General features: G+C 41.6%; 1 protein-coding gene across 5 annotated transcripts in view; it reads left to right on the top strand.

Annotated features, from left to right (window-relative positions):
- Window positions 1-22,756, top strand: part of si:ch211-127i16.2 (probable flavin-containing monoamine oxidase A) — a 35,062-nt gene that overhangs the window by 7,686 nt on the left and 4,620 nt on the right. For 4 of the 5 annotated variants that reach the window (XM_010893923.3, XM_010893921.3, XM_020053043.3 and 1 more), the window contains exons 5-10: window positions 440-597; window positions 1,003-1,092; window positions 3,277-3,361; window positions 14,699-14,799; window positions 16,823-16,981; window positions 22,040-22,126. In XM_010893923.3, coding sequence (XP_010892225.2) covers window positions 440-597; window positions 1,003-1,092; window positions 3,277-3,361; window positions 14,699-14,799; window positions 16,823-16,981; window positions 22,040-22,126 — 680 coding nt within the window. The remainder of the gene's footprint in view (window positions 1-439; window positions 598-1,002; window positions 1,093-3,276; window positions 3,362-14,698; window positions 14,800-16,822; window positions 16,982-22,039; window positions 22,127-22,756) is intronic. The other variant, XM_010893922.3, reaches the window with a different exon arrangement.

The following is a 22,756-nucleotide window of genomic DNA, read 5'->3' as shown; positions in this document are numbered from 1 at the left end:
GGATGCCTTCTCCATTTTTTCGCCCCCTTATTCTGTCTGGCACTCTTTCTCAGTATGTATCGCTGTCGCTTTGTCTCTCTCTTTCTCAGTATGCTTTAATTGCATGAATGGCAAAGTGATATACATAGAAAGTATAATGTATTAAAAAAACAGAATGAATATTCAATATAGAAATAAAATAAATCAGTATACAGTGTTTCTCCTTGTTTGTTTTGTGATTACAGACCTCCTTTTTAATATATTTTTGAATATATTTATACATATTTTAATATCTTTGAGGCAGGTGATTAGAGTGGGTTGCCTGACCAACAGTGATGTGTTTTCTCTGTGGCCAACTATGTTTAATTTACCAGGCTATGATCACCCTTTGGTTAAGGTTGTCTCTCAGTCTCACTTCTTCTCCCAGTCACTGGCTCTCTCTAACTCCCCCTGTCTCCAGAGATGAAGGAGGAGATGGGTGTGTGTAGCCGGGTTGTGTTTGGAATGGAGCCCAACCAGATGTCCTTCCTCTACTTCCTGATGTATGCCGCTGCAGCTGGAGGGGTCCTGTTCCTACTGGACAGCACCCCGGGTTCAGCGCAGGAGTTCAGGGTCAAGGTGACCTGGGATGGGCTCTACCTCATTCTCTGTCTATCTCTCCTTGGCTCCATCAAGGGAATTGCCTCTACAACGAGGACATAGGAGTCGATTCTGCCGCTCTCTATGGAAAACAGGAACATTCTTGTTCCGTCGACTCGCGGAGAATGATATATTGAAAAGAGAGCTAGAGAGATAGGGAAGAGTCATAAAGAGATAGAAAAGTGGTGAGTCATATATAGAGTTGTAGTGAGGAGGAGTTATATCGAGAGATAAAGAAACAAACTGCTTTCTGTCACACCTGCATGTTTAAATTGCTCTCTTACCACTTTGTAAACTTCCCAGTTCCCATTTGAACTCTGCACACTTAATCCACACCGTGTCACTGCACTGACCTTGGACTGTAATGATCTTCTGTGCCCACAGGGGGGAACCCAGCAGCTTTCCGAGCGCTTAGCCCAACAGATTGGGTGGGAGAGTGTCCGGCTGGGCCAGGCTGTGACGGCCATATGGCAGGTAGTGTACAGTAAGGACTCACTCAGGGAGTGATGAGGCGCGACACTGAGATAACAGTCACTTCAGACAGGGAACATGTCGTCTCCTGTGGGCCTCTGTCTGTTCCACCCCACTCACTCTCTCTCTCTCTCTGTCTCTGTCTCTCTCTTTCTGTCTCTCTCTTTCTCTTGCGCTTCTAAGAGTCTCCACTAAGTACTGACATGCAAGACTCGGATCTCCTATCAACTGCCGTGTCATTGCTTTAGTGTATATGTGTGTTAGCCTATTGAGTGAACACGCTGGGTGACCCGGGTGGAAGTGGGCGAACAGGAAGAATGGCTCACAGTTGGTGAAGACAACACTCACAGCAGTTAACAGATTCCCGGAAGATGATTACCCAAAAGTTTAAAATGACTCAGAAGATATGACTTGATTACTTAGAGGGTGAAAGTGCCGTCTCAGAGCCGTTTGACTGAAGCGCCACTCCTGATTCCATTCATGTCCTCGGCTCTGCACGGGCGGGGCCCAGACAGCAGATACTGCCGACCCCGCGGCCTTGTCCCTTAATGGGAACCCATTGTCTTCACTTGAGTGCCTTGACCATTGGTCATCCATAATGGTCAGCAGCCTTATATTTCTTCCTGGGGCCCTGACCTACAGGGTCACATATAATATATTTCTGCACAGGTCACCTTAATGGACCGGTAGCCCCCAGAGTGTTGCTTGGTCTGGCCTGGTGGAGGGGGATACTAATCCTGTTGGTTTTGTGGCAGATGCGGTCTGCTATACATGCTAGTGTTTAGACGTACACACTATCAGTTTCAAATGTAGATGTCGCTCGATTGGTGTATGTTGATGTTATGTACACTCACCTAAAGGATTATTAGGAACACCATACTAATACTGTGTTTGACCCCCTTTCGCCTTCAGAACTGCCTTAATTCTAAGTGGTATTGATTCAACAAGGTGCTGAAAGCATTCTTTAGAAATGTTGGCCTATATTGATAGGATAGCATCTTGCAGTTAATGGAGATTTGTGGGATGCACATCCAGGGCACGAAGCTCCCATTCCACCACATCCCAAAGATGCTCTATTGGGTTGAGATCTGGTGACTGTGGGGGCCATTTCAGTACAGTGAACTCATTGTCATGTTCAAGAAACTAATTTGAAATTATTCGAGCTTTGTGACATGGTGCATTATCCTGCTGGAAGTAGCCATCAGAGGATGGGTACATGGTGGTCATAAAGGGATGGACATGGTCAGAAACAATGCTCAGGTAGGCTGTGGCATTTAAACAATGCCCAATTGGCACTAAGGGGCCTAAAGTGTGCCAAGAAAACATCACCCACACCATTACACCACCACCAGCCTGCACAGTGGTAACAAGGCATGATGGATCCATGTTCTCATTCTGTTTATGCCAAATTCTTACTCTACCATCTGAATGTCTCAACAGAAATCGAGACTCATCAGAGCAGGCAACAGTCTTCAACTGTCCAATTTTGGTGAGCTTGTGCAAATTGTAGCCTCTTTTTCCTATTTGTAGTGGAGATGAGTGGTACCCGGTGGGTCTTCTGCTGTTGTAGCCCATCCGCCACAAGGTTGTGTGTGTTGTGGCTTCACAAATGCTTTGCTACATACCTCGGTTGTAACGAGTGGTTATTTCAGTCAAAGTTGCTCTTCTATCAGCTTGAATCAGTCGGGCCATTCTCCTCTGACCTCTAGCATCAACAAGGTATTTTCGCCCTCAGGACTGCCGCATACTGGATGTTTTTCCCTTTTCACACCATTCTTTGTAAACCCTAGAAATGATTGTGTGTGAAAATCCCAGTAACTGAGCAGATTGTGAAATACTCAGACCGGCCCGTCTGGCACCAACAACCATGCCACGCTCAAAATTGCTTAAATCACCTTTCTTTCCCATTCTGACATTCAGTTTGGAGTTCAGGAGATTTTCTTGACCAGGACCACACCCCTAAATGCATTGAAGCAACTGCAATGTGATTGGTTGATTAGATAATTGCATTAATGAGAAATTGAACAGGTGTTCCTAATAATCCTTCAGGTGAGTGTATATGTGTGTGTGTGTGTGTGTTGATGTTATGTTTATGTGTGTGTGTTGATGTTATGTTTATGTGTATGTGTTGATGTTATGTTTATGTGTTTGTGTTGATGTTATGTTTGTGTATGTGTTGGCCCACAGGATGCTGGGTGGGCGAAGGTGACAACAGCCACCCAGTCCTATCTGTGCAAAGAAGTGATTGTCTCCTGCCCTCCTCACCTAGCAGGTCAGTGTGTGTGTGTGTGTGTGTGTGTGTGTGTGTCTAGGGTCTGTCATCACACCCCATCACTCCTCTAATGGAAAAGCCACTCACCGGCCACTCCTCCAGTGAATTGGCCATGGCAGCCATGAATCTACATCCCTACCTTAGCTCTTCCTTTAGCCCCATCTGGGCTATTGGCCGTCCCACACTTATGGGAGGGCATCTTCCAATCTGCCAAAACTCTTCTCTATCCTTACACCCCAACGATGGAAACAGCTTCCCATTGAATCCCTTCCTGTGTTTAGAAAACCTTTTTAAAGACTAGCTAAAATAACTCCACAGGCCCCCGCATCGTCGCCTTCATGAACTAATGCTTGCCGTATTGTTTGTATTTTCTTCCCTCCAGCACAGAATTTGCTGATAGCTACTTCATTGAGAAGGATGCACTCACTAGAACTGTGTTGCCAGGCTGTTCCACCTAGCTATCTTAAAATGTATGCACTATATGTAAGTCACAGTATCTAAGAGCATCTACTAAGTGTCCAGCCAGGACACTTAATGAGACGCGTCTAGGAACAGCATTGAATTATGCAGCAGAGATTGTCCGGGCACCGACACTAGTGGCTCGCTGGCTCTCCATCAGCTGGGGAGGCAGTCTGATGGGTGACAGGGACTTTTAAAACCTGAGACTTAGACGTTAGTAATTTAGACCTCAGTGGTTTAGACCTCAGTGGTTTAGACCTCAGTGGTTTAGACCTCAGTGATTTAGACCTCAGTGATTTAGACCTCAGTGATTTAGACCTCAGTGATTTAGACCTCAGTGGTTTAGACCTCAGTGGTTTAGACCTTAGTGATTTAGACCTCAGTGATTTAGACCTCAGTGATTTAGACCTCAGTGATTTAGACCTCAGTGATTTAGACCTCAGTGATTTAGACGTCAGTGGTTTAGACCTCAGTGGTTTAGACCTCAGTGGTTTAGACCTCAGTGGTTTAGACCTCAGTGATTTAGACCTTAGTGATTTAGACGTCACTGATTTAGACCTCAGTGATTTAGACCTCAGTCCAAAAAGAGGGGTGAGAGATACATTTAATTACTTGAAGTCATTTGCGTGACACCCTCACTTTGAAATTCAGGTGGCCTGATATCTTCACTGGCATTTCCAGTCAGATGAAGCTAGGTATAGATACAGCCTGGCATGTAGCTGACTTTGGCAGGCAACAGGGTTGTGAAGGAAGAACTGAAGATGTTGCATAAGGCCGACTCACACTCATGCTCAAGAACACGTACCCGCACTCACACTCAGTCCTTGGGTCTGTATTAAGCTATCATAAATGGTACCTAATCATTACCCTCGAAATAAACACAGGTTGGCGTTTTTCTTCATGGATATGGTTCTGGAGGCAGATCTGCCCCTAAGGCAGAAAGGATGTCATTGGTTGCCTCAATGTTGGGCGCAGGTCTTATGTTTAAAACGGGCTACATGATCTGTGGTTTAAAACAGGCTACATGATGTGTGAGGGCTTCACCAGGGTCAGTGATCCCTATCATAAACCTAATATTAAAGATAACCCTAACTGTAAACCATGATAGATTTACATTACATTGTCTATTTGTGGACCTCAGAGTTGGATGTAAGATCCCCCCTCATTCTGCCCCCAGAACTGGTTCATCACAAAAAAGCGAACCTGCACACACCTACAGTATACAAATGCAGAAAGATACACAGACACAAACACACAGCCGTTCTCTGGCACTGTTTAGGAGTTGCATGTTCTCTTATCCATCATGTCTTGGCGGCTGTACGATTTATCCCCCAATCCATCTATCTTTTATAATGAGTGAAGTTGTCCTTTTTTGCCTGTTTTCCAGCAATCTCAATGATTTATGAACTGTTTGGCTTGACTTCGTATTAGTTTACTCTGCGGAATATCGTGGCGCCAGGATAGGGGAGCGTTGGCAGTGTCAAGGCTTTCTGAACATTGCTGCATATTCATTTTTCATACTCTAAATGTTTTATTTGTTCTAAAGTGTATTACACATGCCAAGTCGTTGTTTTGTGGCTGTCAACCTCATAACTACTCGCGTGTTATCACTCTTAGCAAATGCCTGCAGGATGACTCAATGGAGTAAATTTTCTCTGCTATTCAAACAATGTACGACACTACAATACACACAGCTGTCTACGTTCTCAATTAGTATTTGATAGTAATATATCCTTAAGTTCATGTGTGATTGTGTGTTTGACAAGGAAAACGCTTTGAGCATGGCAGCTGTTAGTATATGCGTGTTTGTGTGTGTGTGTGTGTGTGTGTGTGTGTGTGCCCCTGTCCTTGTGTGTGTTTTCTGTTGTGGATGTGGGTGAATTATGGTGCACTCTAGAGGCGTGAAATGAGGTTCTAGGCAATAGGCATCTCACTCTCCGTATTGTTATACCTGACTAAACTGGAATTTCAAATGGATGAAATTGGACTTGACTGGCAGCCAAGCGGGCCAGTGCCTGATATTGCCATCCATCTTCTCTGCGCTGAAAGAAGAGTTTTTTTGTGTGCCTCGAGCAATGGCATCAGACCCGACAGATCTGCCACTTATTGTTAATCCGTATGGCTTGTTTACACTGTAAGAAAACAGGTAAGCAATGCATTAGCATTGTTTTGCCTACCGTGACCTGGGCCGTATTGCGCAGGCTGGAAGACTCTCAGACACTGTGTAAAAAAACACACTTCTAACCTCTTTAGTATAGCACAGAAAGTAAGAGTTATTGCAAAGTTTAAGTGATTCTGAAGATATACAGTAGATTGTAATCTCCCTGCAAGATTAAACCTTTGGGAATGGATTTGGTTATCAGTTGATTGCATTACGTATCTCTCCTTGTTTCTAAGAAAAGCACATACCGGTACTTGACTACGTTTGTGCTGTATTTATCTCCAGTTTCTTATCCCTTTTCTTCTGGGCCTTGAGAGGATGTAGCTACAAAGTTGGAGATGAAACGTGTGCAGTGTAAAATCCTTGAACTCCCTTGCCGGAGGCTACAGTTTTCAGTTCTCTTCACAGGTCACTGTCAGCAGAGGAACTGGAGAGATGTGGCAGTGGTCAGGGTAGGGAAAAAGACCCGTAAATTGTTCACATTAAAGAGATAACAAATTAGTGAGTGGAAATAAGGAGAGAGATAATGAAAAGATGAGGTTGAGACAGTAAAAACAGACCGCTGTGAATATTAGCTTATCAAAAACAGTGTCACTATGATTCAGGCTTAGTGAGCCAGTGAAGCAGAAGGCTTTCCATGTAAAGATGAGGTGCGTGTCTTGACTGGCAGACAGCGTTACTGGAATGACAGCCAGTAACGATTTACTGTCACTTTGGCATTAGAGTGATAGCCCTCAAACGATCCAAACCAAATGACCCAAAGGAAAATTCTGTCACCTGTTTTTAGAGGAAACCACTAGGGTCTGTTTGCTCAGCTCAGAGAGTGAAGCCTTCTGGATTCTTCTCCCCCTGGCCAGGCAGTAAAACAGCCAACTTAACGAATCAAGCTGTTTATCGTTCCATGTTATAGTGGCGCCCTTGAGGTCAGATGGCAAGACGAATAGTTTAATCCGGCCTTTTGGTGTCTAATTGGAACAAGAGCTGTTGTCCACCCTTTTCCATCTTTCTGCGGGGCCAGACACGTAAAGGCTTGTGTGACTAGGGCTTTGCTTTATCCACTGAGTAACATTGTGTGGGTTGGTCTGGCTATGGATGAGGTTCTAAAAGCTGTTGAGTAGAACAAGTGAGTCCTGAGTAAAAGAAGTCCCGTGTTTGCAGACGATTATTGCAGTGAGGCTCTGAGTCTGGGTGTTATTGCTTATTTACAATGAAATAAAGGAATTGGATATGCTTGCTTGGTCTTTTTAATTAATACATAGCGCTGTATTTTCACATTACAAGAATTGACCAGCTTACTACAGTTATCTATGTCTTAGTAGTATCTATTTCCAGTACAATACATAAAACCATATTTGAAAAGCCTATTGCAATGAATCTAGTCATAAGGAGACACAAAGAATGAATGATCTAAAAGCAGTTGTATCTGTATGCAGTTTTAATAAGCACAACATCTTATTCACAATTATGATTTTTTTCCCCCTTTTTCTCGCCTCTGCAGTTTTGTCATATCCAATTGTAACTATGGCCCTGTTTCAACCCCCAACAGTTTCTGGAAAGTTGAAAGTCCATGTAAAGACAGATAGGTCTCCACACCAAGCCATTCTGCTTTTTTCCGCCCTGCTCGTCCAGCCAAGCAGGGATCAATGTAGTTGAGTGCAGGCTTACTCACCCGATTACCTCAGTCAGCTTTATAGGCGCTCGAGCCACCTGAGGGAGTTGCTAGAGCGCATGAGACAAGGAATTCCCTGCTGATGATTCCTCCACGGGCCATGCTGGCAAATTTGCTTCCCCCATGGGGAATGCCAGCCTCGCATCAGCTTGTGGCACAGTCAAGGTGGTCGGCCTCACAATCAAGGTGATCAACTTTGTTCAACAAAAAGTGTCCTTAGACTGTTGCACCATCTGGGATAGTTATTTCCATTCTAGCTTAACTTTTGCAATAATTGTTATTGCCAAGTTGCGTGAAAAGGAGTAACCCACACAGTGCCCTTACTTATACTGTTGTTCATTAGCATACATTAGAGCTTTTATACGTGTTTTTTGTTTAAACTAATACCTCTCAAGGACATTTAGCTGTTACGTAAGCTTTAATAAACAGCAGTGATACTAACAGGAACATTTGAAACTTTGTCCCAGGGGACAAGTCTTGGATCACGTGCTGTGTAACCTCTAGAGTAACTGATGTAAAAGGGTTAGTTAGGCCAGTTTGTGTTAAAACCAACCCTTTGGAGACCTATTGCATAGCTTTACCTCCAGTTGAAGGCCATTGAATAACAATTTATGACTCACTCACACACACACCATGAACCAGCAGCTCAGATGTGCAAGTGCCTCTATTGTGCTAACCATGGTGCTAGAAAGTTACTTTCAACACAGTTATCTGTCTTTACATGGACTTTGTGTCATAAAAGCATCAAAAGTACAGTACCTTTGGAATACACTTGTTCAGCTTGTTCAAAATGGTACAGTGTATAGTGCTTTTAGAAGTCATATCACACTTGGCATTGTCTGTAAGAAGTATTTTCAGTTTAAAAAAATGAGTGTTGATTTTGGAGTGTCTCTGTGGGAATTTGAGCCCATTCATCCAAAAGAGCATTTGTGAGGTCAGGCAATGATATTGGTTGAGAAGGCCTGTCTCGCAAACATTGTTCCTATTCATCCCAATGGTGTTCAATGGGGTCGAGGTCAGGGCTCTTTGCAGGCCACTCAAGTTCCTCCACACCAACCTTGTCAAACCATGCCTTTATAGACCCCGTTTTGTGCACAAGGTCACAATCATGCCGGAATAGAAAAGGGCCTTCCCCAAACTGTTGCTAGAAAGTTGGACCCACCCAGTAGTCAACAAGGTCTTTGTATCCTATAGCTTTAAGATGACCCTTCACTGAAACTTCAGGGCCTAGCCAAACTCTGAAACACAGCCCCAGTCCATTATCCCTCCTCCAACTTTTCTTTAGGCACCATGCATAAGACTGCTGCTCTTTATGTTTGAGCCATTCTTCAGTCCTGCAATATCCTCTGCAAACACAATCTTCTGACAATACCTGACAATTCCTTTCTCTGTAAACACTACCAAACTTTGCTGCTCTGTAGATGCATCGTTAAACACAGCCTTTCTTTTAATCTTAAGATCATCCAGATAGGCCACTCTTTTTATGTCTGTGTGCTGATGCTTGGTCTTGAGATCCATTCCTCGTTCTTTAGAAATGCCCTTGTTGTGACACAGCTGGAAGCTTGGTCTGCAGGATTAATTGAGGTTGTCCACAAATCTCCACGCTCCACTTATAGTGTTGACTATATTTGCAACAAAAGTATAAAATATGACAGTTTAATTCCTGAGATATTTCAATACTGATGTGTTGTTAACCCAGGAGAAGTTCAAGCTCAGGTTTCATCATTTCATCAATGCGTTCAAAAACTCTGGTTGCCGTAAGCTTTATGTGGGAAATAATAACTGTCTTCAGTGGTGTCACCCTGGCTTTACCCATGAGGAATGTCTGTCTTTCGTGGTCCTACAGCAGCAGGTAAGTAGCAGTACCATAAGCATTTTCACTATAATCTGAGAAAAGGTGTAGACACACGAAAACTGTATCCATTTGCCTGCTACAGGAGTTATGCAGAATGACTGGTGATTGGTTCCCAAGCGGGTCAAAACTAAACTCACCATGGTCAGAGTACCGCTTCTAGATGGTTATTTGTCATTTTATTGTATCCATTTTTATACACCATTGCACAGCAGGTGCTCTTTCAATTGACAAGATATCTTTGTCCAAATCCAGATCCTAAAATGTCTTTGTCCAAGAATTAAGACTAGCAGCATGTGGGGATTGGTGATCCGCTTGTTCAGCTTGAAGCCTCCACTAGCAATGAGAGATGTGAGATCCCATGTTAGTGTAAAGGCCTGCTCCACATTGGATACCAATTTTATATAATCATCTAGGTAAAGGTTTTTCAGAACTGTGCTAACATGTCTGATTGGAAGATTTCCTGGCTGCCCTTGTACACTGTTTGAGTGGGAAGTTGGCACAGCTCGTTGATGATGTGGCACCAAAAATATGTACCGCCATTATGTAGACTTCCAGCTCCTGATCCTGATTTCCATTTGCCCACCAGAGAAAATGCAGTAAGTCTGAATCTTCATCTGGTATTCTTACCAGATGAAAAGTAGCTTCAGTATCGTCCCAAAAACAATAGGCTCCAGAGTAAATCTAGTCAAGACACCAACTATTCATCAGATCTGATGTTTGCTGAATAACAGTGAGATGTACGCATTTAAAGTAATGCCTTTTATGAGTATGGATGTTCTCTTTTTTCACATGATTCTCCACATGAGAAATGACATCTGTGAATCTGTGAATCCAAACCACAACATTTTCAGACCAATGATGGAAGAGGTGCAGATATATTCCTCCTTATTGATGGTTGTAGAAGAATATCAGTTTTTCTTCCACTTCTAACTTTATGGTCTCCCACCAATGTTTATGTACAAAATGTAGCAGATCCTGTGGGATCCAGAAGATCCAGATTTTTTTTTTATTATGCTTTTTTATTTAACTTTGACAAAACCAATTGCCATGATATAATTAGCTTCTCCAGCCCTGTTGTGACTCCTGTCTGCACTATCCATGTTGACATGTTCACATGTTCACACTGACAGGTAAGTCTTCACTTAAATGTTTTGCTCGTGTGATCAGAAACTAGACAAACAAAACACATTCCTTTAGCTTTATAGATATTCCAGCCGCATACCAAATAGTCATTCATTCCATCACCCGTGCTGAACTCAGACCAGCTCACATGTAAACCCTCTCTGAATACTTAGCACTGGTATCTGCTAATTTAGCTTCACGTTCCAGTTTTTTGCTCCTTTAAGAAGATCCTCGTCTATTGCCAATGCTTTTTTTTCCTTTTCCAATATTTTTAAATACTCCCAACAATGCTGGCTTTTCAGCTTTCATCTTGAGTATGACTGAGGATGTGTTGGATTTTCCTGGATTTCCTGAGAACTATGATGTGCTTTCATGTTTTGAAGGTACATTTGATACGCTGTCCTCTGATGTGATTTCGTCATCCTGCCTTTGAGCAAGTTTGTTGTGAGAACGTGCTCCAATTATCAATTTTTCCACATGTTCCATAAATTCCTTTGAAACCTGTGATTTTGGCTCATAACCTTCAGGTTGTTCCCTTTCTTTTGCCTCTGCAGATAAAAGACACTTCACGGACTCATTGAGCTCATGTAAATCACGGTACCATTTTTTATATCAACATTCAGAAATGTGTTGGCCTGTTCAACATTTATGTCATTTTCCATAGGTTTCATTTAGCTTTTTAGTTAGTTGCTACACATTAACCTCTTTTTGAAGCATTACATTTTTTTAACTTTTCCATCCAAATATTGTCAGTGTCTGAATTCCAGCTCCCCCATGGTTACAGTTATTTGTTTCAGTAAACATTACACAAAATGACAAGCATCCATGATTCGTGAACATAACTGAACAGCACATTTTATGAATAAGCAAACACGTGTTTCACGGACTGTGTTGTGGCGAATGTAGTGAAAACCAACAGCTACACTACATATTATGAATTATAGTGAGTTTTAAACAAATACAGCAATCACAGATGATTTTGGCTTCAACACATCAAATCCAATTGATGATTCACTATCTATAATAGTAAGGAATAAAGACTTTACCTTATAATCCAACATGACAGCGGTGATCAGTCATGCGTTGGCATGCATGCTGTGATGTTTTAGATTCAAACATTCTTAGAGTTCCTCCTGGCTTAGGATGGTAGTTGTATTGATTGACATTCCAATCAATTCCATTCATATTATACTGACATTTCTATAATTTATTTTAAACCAGAGGATTTGTTGGTATTCCAGTTTGAAAGGTTCCTCTCTGTGAGCGGTCAAAATCTGTTTACTGCCACCACACAATGCTCCTTAATTATTCTTGTAAGTTATTCTTATAAGGTCACATGTATCTATCTATCCATCTATCTACAGTACAAAATGTTTCCTCACCGGTGTCATGTGACTCGTTGGTCTCAGGTGTGAAAATCTGGATCTGAAAGAAATTATTGTTGCTCTACATAAAGACGGCCTAGCCTATAAGACGATTGCCAAGACTCTGAAACTGAGCTGCAGCACAGTGGCCAAGACCATACAGCAGTTTAACAGGACAGGTTTCACTCAGAACAGGCCTCGCCATGGTCGGCCAAAGAGGTTGAGTGCATGTGCTCAGCGTCAGAGGTTGTCTTTGGGAAATAGACATATGAGTGCTGCCGGCACTGGGGAGCTGCAGTTCATTGAGGGAACCATGAATGCCAACATTTACTGTGACATACTGAAGCAGAGCATGATCCCCTCCCTTTGGAGACTGGGTCGCAGGGCAGCCCAGAACTACACGGCAAGACCTGGTCAATGACCTGAAGAGAGCTGGGACCACATTCTCAAAGAAAACCATTAGTAACACACTACGCCGTCATGGATTAAAATCCTGCAGCGCACGCAAGGTCCCCCTGCTCAAGCCAGCGCATGTCCAGGCCCATCTGAAGTTTGCCAATGACCATCTGGATGATCCAGAGTCCATGTGTTCTGAAAAATAGAGCTTTTTGGTCTAAAATCCACTCTCCGTTTTTGGAGGAAGAAGAAGGATGAGTACAACCCCAAGAACACCATCCCAATCGTGAAGCATGGAGGTGGAAACATCATTCTTTGGGGATGCTTTTCTGCAAAGGGGACAGGACGACTGCACCGTATTTGAGGGGAGGATGGATGGGGCCATGTATCGTGAGATCTTGGCCAACAACCTCCTGCCCTCAGTAAGAGCATTGAAGATGGGTTGACCCGAAACACACAGCCAGGGCAACTAAGGAGTGGCTCCGTAAGAAGCATCTCAAGGTCCTGGAGTGGCCTAGCCAGTCTCCAGACCTGAACCCAATAGACAGTCTTTGGAAGGAGATGAAAGTCTGTATTGCCCAGCAAAGGCCCCGAAACCTGAAGGATTTCTGTATACAGGAGTGGGCCAAAATCCCTGCTGCAGTGTGTGCAAACCTGGTCAAGAACTACAGGAAACGTAAGATCTCTGTAATTGCAAACAAAGGTTTCTGTACCAGATATTAAGTTCTGCTTTTCTGATGTATCAAATGCTTATGTCATGCAATAAAATGCAAATTAATTAATAAAAAATCATACAATATGATTTTCTAGATTTTTTCATTCACAGTTGAAGTGTACCTATGATAAAAATTACAGACTTCTACATGCTTTGTAAGTAGGAAAACCTGCAAAATCGGCAGTGTATTAAATACTTGTTCTTCCCACTGTATATATGCACACACACACACACACACACACACACACACACACACACACACATATATACGCATTTATATAATATCTATATTTTTCCTGTCACAAAAGGTACAACCACATTTAAAGACATACTACTTACGGCTCCAACACACTCTGACGTGTAAAAACACTGTTTCCTGAGAGCTTATCTATAATTACCTTTGTGGTTTCAATTCCCATATTATATTGTATACTGTATTTGTAACATATAGTAGATTGGGTGTTATAAGCTCAATGCATACTTCCAAGTCAACATTATTCACCTAGAATTCTATCAGTGCTCTAGATGTGGTTTTGTTTTTGTTTTGTCCGTATGTGGCACAGGGTGGGCCCTGGTCAAAAGAAGTTGACTAAATGTATTATAGTATGCCATTGGGGAGGAGGATATTGTCTTGTTATGACACAGACAGTGGGTTGGCATGTCTTCAACAATATGTTACAAAACATATATGCCATTGGACTTGAATCAATGGTCATGAATGGACATAGCGTCACTTTACTCCAGGCTTTATGTCATGGTTGTCATTTTTATGTCAAAATCAGTGGTACCAAATTTTTTCTCTATTCAATAGTTCCAAATTTTTTCGTTTGGTAAGTAAAAAGCCATTCATTTGGAGTTGCTGACAGACCATGACAGCTCTAAAACACTATTCCCCATCTAACACAAGCTCATTTGTTAAAAGGCTGGCTTCTTGCCAGATGTCTGTGCTTTCAGACGGAGTGCTGTGTGACACCCCAACCAGGCTTCTCAGTATGTGACAGACATTCAAAGCCCCTAGCCTTGACAATAATGAGGAAGTTATTAACTCTGTCTTCACATGTGAATAATACAAATTTGATCTTTAAATGTAAATAATGTTACTAGTTACTGCAGTCACATCTTTAACGCAATCACATCTTTCTAAACAACAGTCTAGCAGTGTTAAATGTTCCATTTTCTGTGCAGGGACATTTCTGAGACAGTTATGCATCCTATCACTGGGGAATTTAATCCATTTTACCTTAGTGTGGTCAGTGATTTAAAAACTAAAGCCCATTCTGATCAATGCAGGGGTTAACAAATATGATGTCTGTTATCTAGGTTTCTCCTCTTGCTCTCTCTTTCCTTTTGTGTCTTTTTTTATTTATTTTGGTCCATTTATTCTCCACAGCTCTTTTTTCAGACACTATCTTTCTCTCAGTAGTTTCATTCTGTGTTTCAGTGTTGTCCACAGGAATTAGGATTAAAAAAAACAGAGAAGCACAATCTCTCGATTCAGCATTTTTTTCCCTCTCCCCTCTGACAGCTAGCATAGTGACAAGTCATCACCTTTCTCCTGAGATAACCCAATCTCCATATATTTCCCTTCCTCCCCAGCTAAGATTCACTACCAACCTGCTCTACCCAGTCAGAGAGAACGCCTCACCCAGAACATGCCTGTAGGACACCTAATAAAGTTTATCATCACCTACCAGACGGTCAGTAACACACGCACACACAAACACACACACTGAGTCAATAACTGAATTTATGTACACCTAGGGTCCACAGATTGAAAATAACCCTCACCCTATTTTAATATCTAATGTTTAAAAGTTGTTCCCAGACTGCACTGCATGGGAACATGATTTGCTGTCTCTGTCAAAGCACCTTATTGTACATTATTCACTTTATATTAGTGAATAATGTACAATAAGGTGACCCCTAAAGTTTGCTGCACGTAACACTTTCATATGAGTCATTTATTCAAAATAAGTTAGCATGTTGTATTATATATCAATAATGAATTGCCATCTAAGATGCCAAAAGATGTAGTCATGCATACATCTATACAAATAGGGGATTCTGGGAATGGAACCTGTTATTTTGGCATTGCAAGCAGCATGCTCTACCGACTGTGCTACAGAGGACTATTTGTTGTGATATATTTGAGCAGTAAGGCACAATACAGTGTAGTTTATGGTCAATATACCACGGCTAAAGGCACGACACAACGGGAATTGCCTGAATACAGACTTTAGCCTTGTTACCTTAGCAACATACCACAAATCCAGGGCTGTAGACTGCAACCAAATGGTTGCAATTTGTTACCTTTTCTCTTGGCTTGTGGGGTTACATTTTTAATTACTGGCACCAGTGCAACCTTCAAAAACAATCTCTTGTTTTTATTCATTCCAAGTTTCATGTTTTGGTTCAATGGTAATATAAATCATTCTAGTCCCGATATCACAGTCTTTACTTGTGTCTGTTCCACGAGTTGTGTGTGTGGCTGCATATCAACCACTCTATCCCTCTCAATCACCCCTCCTCCCGACGAGGGAGTTACTGTGACAACAGCCTGCTGGTGGCGCACGAAACCGAGGCAGCTACGTGCCGCACTTAATGACCATTTTAGAAAATGCATCTGCAAAACCGGCAGAATGATAGAGAAAGCCAAACAAAGATTCTGAAATCCTTAAGGAATTCAACTTGCTGGTAAAATGCAATTTACAAAGTTCAAATCAGAGGTTCTACAAACTAGAACCTCTCAATGTAACAAAGGCTGAAGACACAATATGTCCTAGGTTTATCGGCATTATGGCAGACAATATAAATAATATGCAGCGCATCAGGTTGTCTCTTCCTACCTACTGACACAGACATCTCTACCCAGACTGAGATGCAGACCATAAGGGAGGGGTCATGTGTTAATGGACTTATCAGTGCTGTACAGTTAGTGAACAATTCATTATTTTTAGAGATGCTATGGAGTTCAAACTATGTGCTTATTACCCTCACTATTGTCAAGCAAAATTCTATTTTTTTACACATTTAACCGTTTTATCGTGTTGAAGCTGCAACTAGACCGACTGTAGTTTTAAATGCTTTCAGATGTATTTCATTTAAAATACACATTAATAATACTAAAACATGTGAGCAATAGTCCCCTATTCTAAATGAGATGCTTGTATTTAGAATCATTACTTGAGCTTTATGTTTATGTTTGCTGGGAAAGGGTCATTGGGTGTTCTGGCCATAAGTGACTCAAAATTAATGAAATTAGTCGAAGGATTTGTGGTTATCACTGAACGACTTGAAGAAGTAAAAAGAGTTGGATTTCCCATCACTAGTCATTATTGGCCATGTTGTAATCGAACATGCCAAAGAAAATGTAAGAATTCGATAGCTAAAATAGTAATCTGTTAAAGTGACTAATTATCTGTCAAACATCTGAATTAGTAATGGCACTTTTGGATTACCAAAACTCAGTCATGTGTCTTCAAATAAAAACGTATCGGTAATCATTTTCAAAAGCATTCTTTTTATCATTTAATCATTGTGGTATACATGTATAATTTCCTGAGAATCAAGTATGTGGATGTCGATGTTCTTCCTGACAAGCAGACCACACAATCGGACGTCACAGACCTCTGTACTATTAGCCTGTGCACTGGGGGGTTTGTAAGTGCATTTACCTCATCCAACTTTTATGCTTACTCTTTGCCTTTTTCTGTTCTGCAGGCTTTCTGGCGGGAGAAAGGTTTCTCTGGGGAGATAGTGGCACGGTCTTCTGCTGAGTGTCCTTTGAGCGTCACCTTTGATGGCACCAGCCCCAGCGGAAGTCCTGCTCTTGTGGGCTTCATCTCTGGCGTGCAAGCGTATGAATGGAGCTCCAGGGTGGTAATTGAAAAGCGATGGATGGATGTAATGATACTAGGCTTAGGAAGGGCACACAGGGAAGGGAGCATAGAGACCTGGGGTACAAAGGTTTTGCCTAAGGACCTGTTTTATAATTTCATAATCATAATTAGATTAGAATGTAAAATACATTAAAATAGATAATGTTTTTTTATCATAAATTATCAGTTTGTCGAAGGGTCTTAGCTATATCTGACAGGTATAGAACATAAAAACAAAGACTTCTCTATTCTTTCTCCCATTTGATCATATTCCCATTTCTGCAGGACAAAAAGATCTATTGTATTGAAAACTCAATTGGTGGAGTACTATCAATACAAGTATCTCTTTGAGACTCCGAAGCCCATGTAACCAATGATTAAGAACATAAACGGCCAATTCATAATATCACATTGTACTGTATTACACACCCCACAGAACCCAGTTTATGAACCACTTGTACAGAGAATCCATGGAGAGGGTTGCCCTGAACACAGCCCCAGGGTGTCAGAGTTTATATATTAAATAGTGCATATTGTTGAACTGTGAATAACCTAATCAACAAGTCCCCTGTTTTCACTGTGGTTGAACCCCAGAGGCACCCATTGGAAGGCTGCACAACCGCTTCATTCTTTTATTAAACATCCCGCTCTTGATTTAACACCCTCCACAGCTGTGGAGATACTGTACAGGGCAAAACAGAGACGCACTCGCACCAACTTACTGTAGCCCGTGGCCAAGAAGATAGCAAGTAGATGATAGTTAGCTACGGTACATGCTGTACACTCATATTTACTTAAATAAAAAATCTAAACGACCAGCAGCGGGAGCTGTAGTAAGAAACACGTGAAAGGGGGAGATAACAGTGTTACACTCCACAGGTGAATGGCCATGAACGGAGTGACAGCTCTTTTCCCACAGCGATGGGAGACAGATAAAGTGAGTTCTTTCACAGTCCACTGTTATCAGCTTAACATGGCAGCGGCAGCGATATGTGGGGAGAGAGGGAAGGAAGGAGGGGACAGGGGAAGGTGGAAATGGATATGATTTGGCTAAAGAGTGTGGAGAAGAGGGCTTACTGGCAGTCTGCTGCGTTTAAGTGTTTTTCCACAATGTTTCAGTGCTACATATAGGCCAACATGAGGGACCTTAAATCCATTTGAACATTTTCAGTTAAACTGTTAAACTTTTGGTTAAATGCACGCCATTTTAGGGGATGTAAGCGTTGGGTCGTTTTCACACTGTTATTCAGCCCGTATCATTTAGATAAGTGTTAAACAAGGCTGCCTCTTAGCTTTCAAGTGCCTTATCAAAAGGCAAAGCTCAAGCTCTCTTGTCGTGTCATTCTTTTTTGTTAAAGCCTTAATACAAAAAGCAAACAAAACACTTAATCTAGAATTTCTCGCAAAGATGTGTTTTTTGAAAAGAAATTGCACTCCACTCTTTGTAATTGCAAGAAGATTAGGAAATGGAAATGAAGGGATCTCACTGGGCTTCTGCAAATCAATTTAACTTAATTAGGCCAAGACAAAAAAAAATACACAATAGGTTCCCATGTTGCTCATTAAAGTGCCCTCCTCTAATATTGGCACACATGGTAAATATTGTTTTTTTTTTGCTGTTTATCCTCTTGCTCTTTCAATCAAAATATTAACACAAATTGAACTTTCAATTGAAGTAAAGTGATTGAAAAATATACATGTGAAATAAATGGAATAAATATTATTTCGATTAGATGATAAGCAAACAATCAGTTCACATAGTCAGCGTGTTGGATGCAGGAATAAAGACCAGAGCGACTTTGACAAGGGCCAAATTTTTATGGCCAGACAACTGGGTCAGAGCATCTCTCAAACCGCAAGGCTTGTGGGGTGCTCCCGGTTAGCAGTGGTGAGTACCTACCGACAGTGGTCCGAGGAACGACAAACCACAAATCGGCGACAGAGTGTTGGGCCCCTGAGGCCCATCAGTGCGTCAGGGCAACAAAGGCTATCCTGTCTGGTCCGAACCGACAGAAGGTCTACTGTGGCACAAGTCACAGAACATTTTAAAGATGGTTGCTGGAAGAATGTGTCAGTACACACAGTGCATCGCATCCTGCCGTGTATCGGGCTGCATAGCCATAGACCGCTCAAAGTGCCCGTGATGACTCCTGTCCACCGTCGAACGGGCCTACAGTAGGCACACAAGTGTTGGAACTGGACCATGGAGCAGTGGAAGAAGGTTGTCTGGTCCGATGAGTCCCGTGGACGGTTGTGTACATGTGCACCGTTTACCTGGGGAAGTGGTGGCACCAGGATGCACTGTGAGAAGACGACAAGTCGGTGGAGGCAGTGTGATGCTCTGGGCAATGTTCTGCTGGGAAACCCTGGGTCCGGGCATTCATGTCAACGGCGGCACCACCTTGCAACTTACAGGACACCTTCAGGGGTCTTGTGTGGTCCATGCCTCGGGATATATGCCATCAGTGAACATAGAAATACTGTGAAGATAACTATTTCTAGATTCAATACGTTTCATGGGGTGTAACAATCAGCATAAAACCATGAAGCAAACAAAAGAACTCTGTGTTTATTTGTGTCAACTAAGATTACATGCAAACTGTGCCCTTAGTGGGTGAAGAGATTTGAATGGGAAAGCCCATCCAGGGTACCAGGCCATGCAAAACCAAGAAGCCCGCTGTCAAACTGATATCCGGCTGTGCAATGGCTGCTTCCTAAATCAGCCTACAAAACATAGGCCAAAGTATCTCCCTTGCTCTGTATATACATCATGTAAATATAAATGTGTGTGTGTGTGTATATATATATATATATATATATATATATATATATATATATATATATATATATATATATATATATATATATATATATATATATATATATATATATATATATATATATATATATATATATATATATATATATATACAAACACCCACAATGCAATAGGAAAGTATTCAGACTTTTGCATTCTGTTACGTTACAGTATTATTCTAAAATGGATTTAAAAAGAAATCTCATCAATCTACACAAAATACATCATAACGACAGAGCAAAAACAGGTTTGTTTCTAATTAAAACACTAATTTCTTCCAAATTCCTTTAGATTATAGGGGTCACCCTCACTCCATTTCCTTGTTGAATACAACTGTGTGTACCGCACTGCAGTAGTGCTTGGTGAGAGGGCAGTCCAGCTTATTCTTTACATTTTTATGTAAAGTCATTAGATCCACAAGTGGCCTCGTTAGATCCAAACTTAAAATCAACTTGGTTTTGCACAAACACCACCTCAACCTGTCCCTGATATCCACTCCCAGGTTGCCCTCAGAGCCCTGTATTGACAGACACAAAACACTATGGCTCTGAATTATTACACTGGACACTGAGAGCTGAGAAGCTGCACTGGCTATGCAGATGTTTTATTTTATGAATCTGGCAACGTCTGTCACTCTGCACTGTGGTGAACATTAGCTTGTGGCCTCTAGCCCCCAAACCTACACCCTGTCTCGGCTACTATAAATCAACCTGAGATGTGAGTTATTCACATCGATCAGTGGCCGTTAGCTTGGACGGGCTTCTTGGAAATGCATTCATATTTTAACAGGCCAAGCATATTTCTCTGCATGATGAGAGAATATAAGAGCTTCTGGACTGTTCCAACACTTGTGTCCGCAAGTCTACAGGAAGTTGTTTGTGGCCTTAATGATCCAAATCACTCTGAAATAAATACATTCAAATCTTGAAAATGGCCTTTTATCAAACTTACTCTGGGATTTCAGCTTCCATTATGCTTTATTTCTGGCAGTGTCTAAACTATGGGTATGTGAAATACATCAACTGTGACTAATAATAGCGTGAAACAGGACTTGAATTTAAAACACAATGCAATGCTCTGTCATTCTGTCCTTGAGCAAGACAGTTAACTCTAATCCTCTAAGTCATTCAAATGTCTGCTAAGTGATGTAAATGTAAAACAACAAGTGCCTGGCCCCACTTGTTAAAGCAAAACTATCGGTTATCATTAGTTTGCTGAATAGGGAAAGGGCCAATAGCTCAAACAAAAGGACTGAAACATACACTGAAACCACCCAACAGTGCCAAATAAAATGAACATTAGTTTTAAGCAGTTGAGTTTTAAAGAGCTGTATTATGGCCTTATAAGGAGCTGTATTGTTGTCTTCTATGGAATACACAGTAACATTTAAGTAATATGCATGTACATTTTTCATCTATCAACAGACAAATGGGTGTTGGACAGTTTACAAAATAGCTGAAATCCAAAAAGTACCACTTGCCACTATTAGGGCAAGAAATTAAAAAAGATCTGCCTTATTGGTGCAGGTTCATCTTTTTATTCAAATTCTTTTTTTTTTTTTCATTATTTCACCAGGTGTATGCTAAGAATACATTCTTATTTACAACAATGAAATGGGACCAATTAGGGTTAACTGTCTTACTCAGGGACGGAATGACAGGGTTTCGAACTGCCAACCTTTCATACATTAGCACATTGCTCTAGACCACTTGGCCTCCTTGGCGCCCCACATCGTGCCAACACGTCCCAGTGATGAAGATGAATCCACAAGAGTTTGGGTCACTACATTTGCAATTAGACATTCATGTCAATAGTCTATTTAGAAGGTCTGCCTGAGAAAGGCTTTATTCAGAGCAACCGACAAATGTAAGTGTTCAGAGTTTTTTAATTGACATTGGCACTTGGATTACTGATTAAATGGTTCTATGGTCAGATAAATCAAACAACTATTTTGCCACATGCCAGCAACGGATTTGGCATTGAAAGAAGTTGGCATGTGTCATAAATACTGTAAAATATGGTGGTGGATCTTTGATGTGACGGGGCTTTTTGATTTCCACTGGTCCTGGGACACTAGTTAAAGAAATGTGTAAAATTGGTTCCATATTCATTACCAGTGTTATTCATACAGCCTTTATTGCCAATTATTTTAGAAGTGATTCTAAAAGTAATCTGGACAAAGTTTTTCATGAAAGAAATACTGGAAAGGTCCTTTTTGAGATGATGTTTTCTCCTGTTCAGATGAGCGAAAGGTGTGATGCTGTTGTTATCAGCCTGGTTAAATACTTGGGAGAGGAGGCCGCTCACTACATTCACTATGAGGAGAAGGTATGTTTCAAATTCGCCTAAATATGAATGTTATAGAAATGTCAAGCCTCGGTATGACTGTCATACTTAAACGTCTGGTCTCAGTGGCTGCAGTGGCACCCCTAAACCGCTTCATATTTTATAATATGCCTCATATAATATTCTTTATATAGTTAGAAGATGCTTTGGTTCAAAGACGCTGGGAATCCTTGGGACTGTGCTGAATGAGCTCTAGACTGAGGCCTCTCCACTAAGCTCACTGTTCTGATGCTCTTACAGTCCCTGGGTAATAACTTCCATCAGAGCCGAACTCAACAACGGCACGCTGGGTTTTTTCTCAAAACATCAAGAACATTTTAACAGAAAATGCACTGCTTGATAGCTTCCCTGGGACCAGTCAGTCTCATAGGAAAGTAGGAAATGCTCACATCACTTGACCTGTGACAAAATGCAACGCCCTGGATTGACAAACAAGCACATTGGCCTGACAGGCTTTGTCTGTGGCAATAAGTTAGCATTCAGCTCCCTGGGCAGCTTTTCATGCGCTTTTAAGTGTTGAGTGGCGAGGAAGAATTGCCCCTGGGTAGGCCAGGGCGAGGGAGGGCATGGGGATGATGATTTTCCCTGCTTGACTGGTCACAAGACTCTGGA

This window comes from Esox lucius, chromosome 14 (assembly GCF_011004845.1).
Source record: "Esox lucius isolate fEsoLuc1 chromosome 14, fEsoLuc1.pri, whole genome shotgun sequence".
In the NCBI taxonomy this organism is placed as follows: Eukaryota; Metazoa; Chordata; class Actinopteri; order Esociformes; family Esocidae; genus Esox; species Esox lucius.
This window is presented reverse-complemented; position numbering and strand designations above follow the sequence as displayed.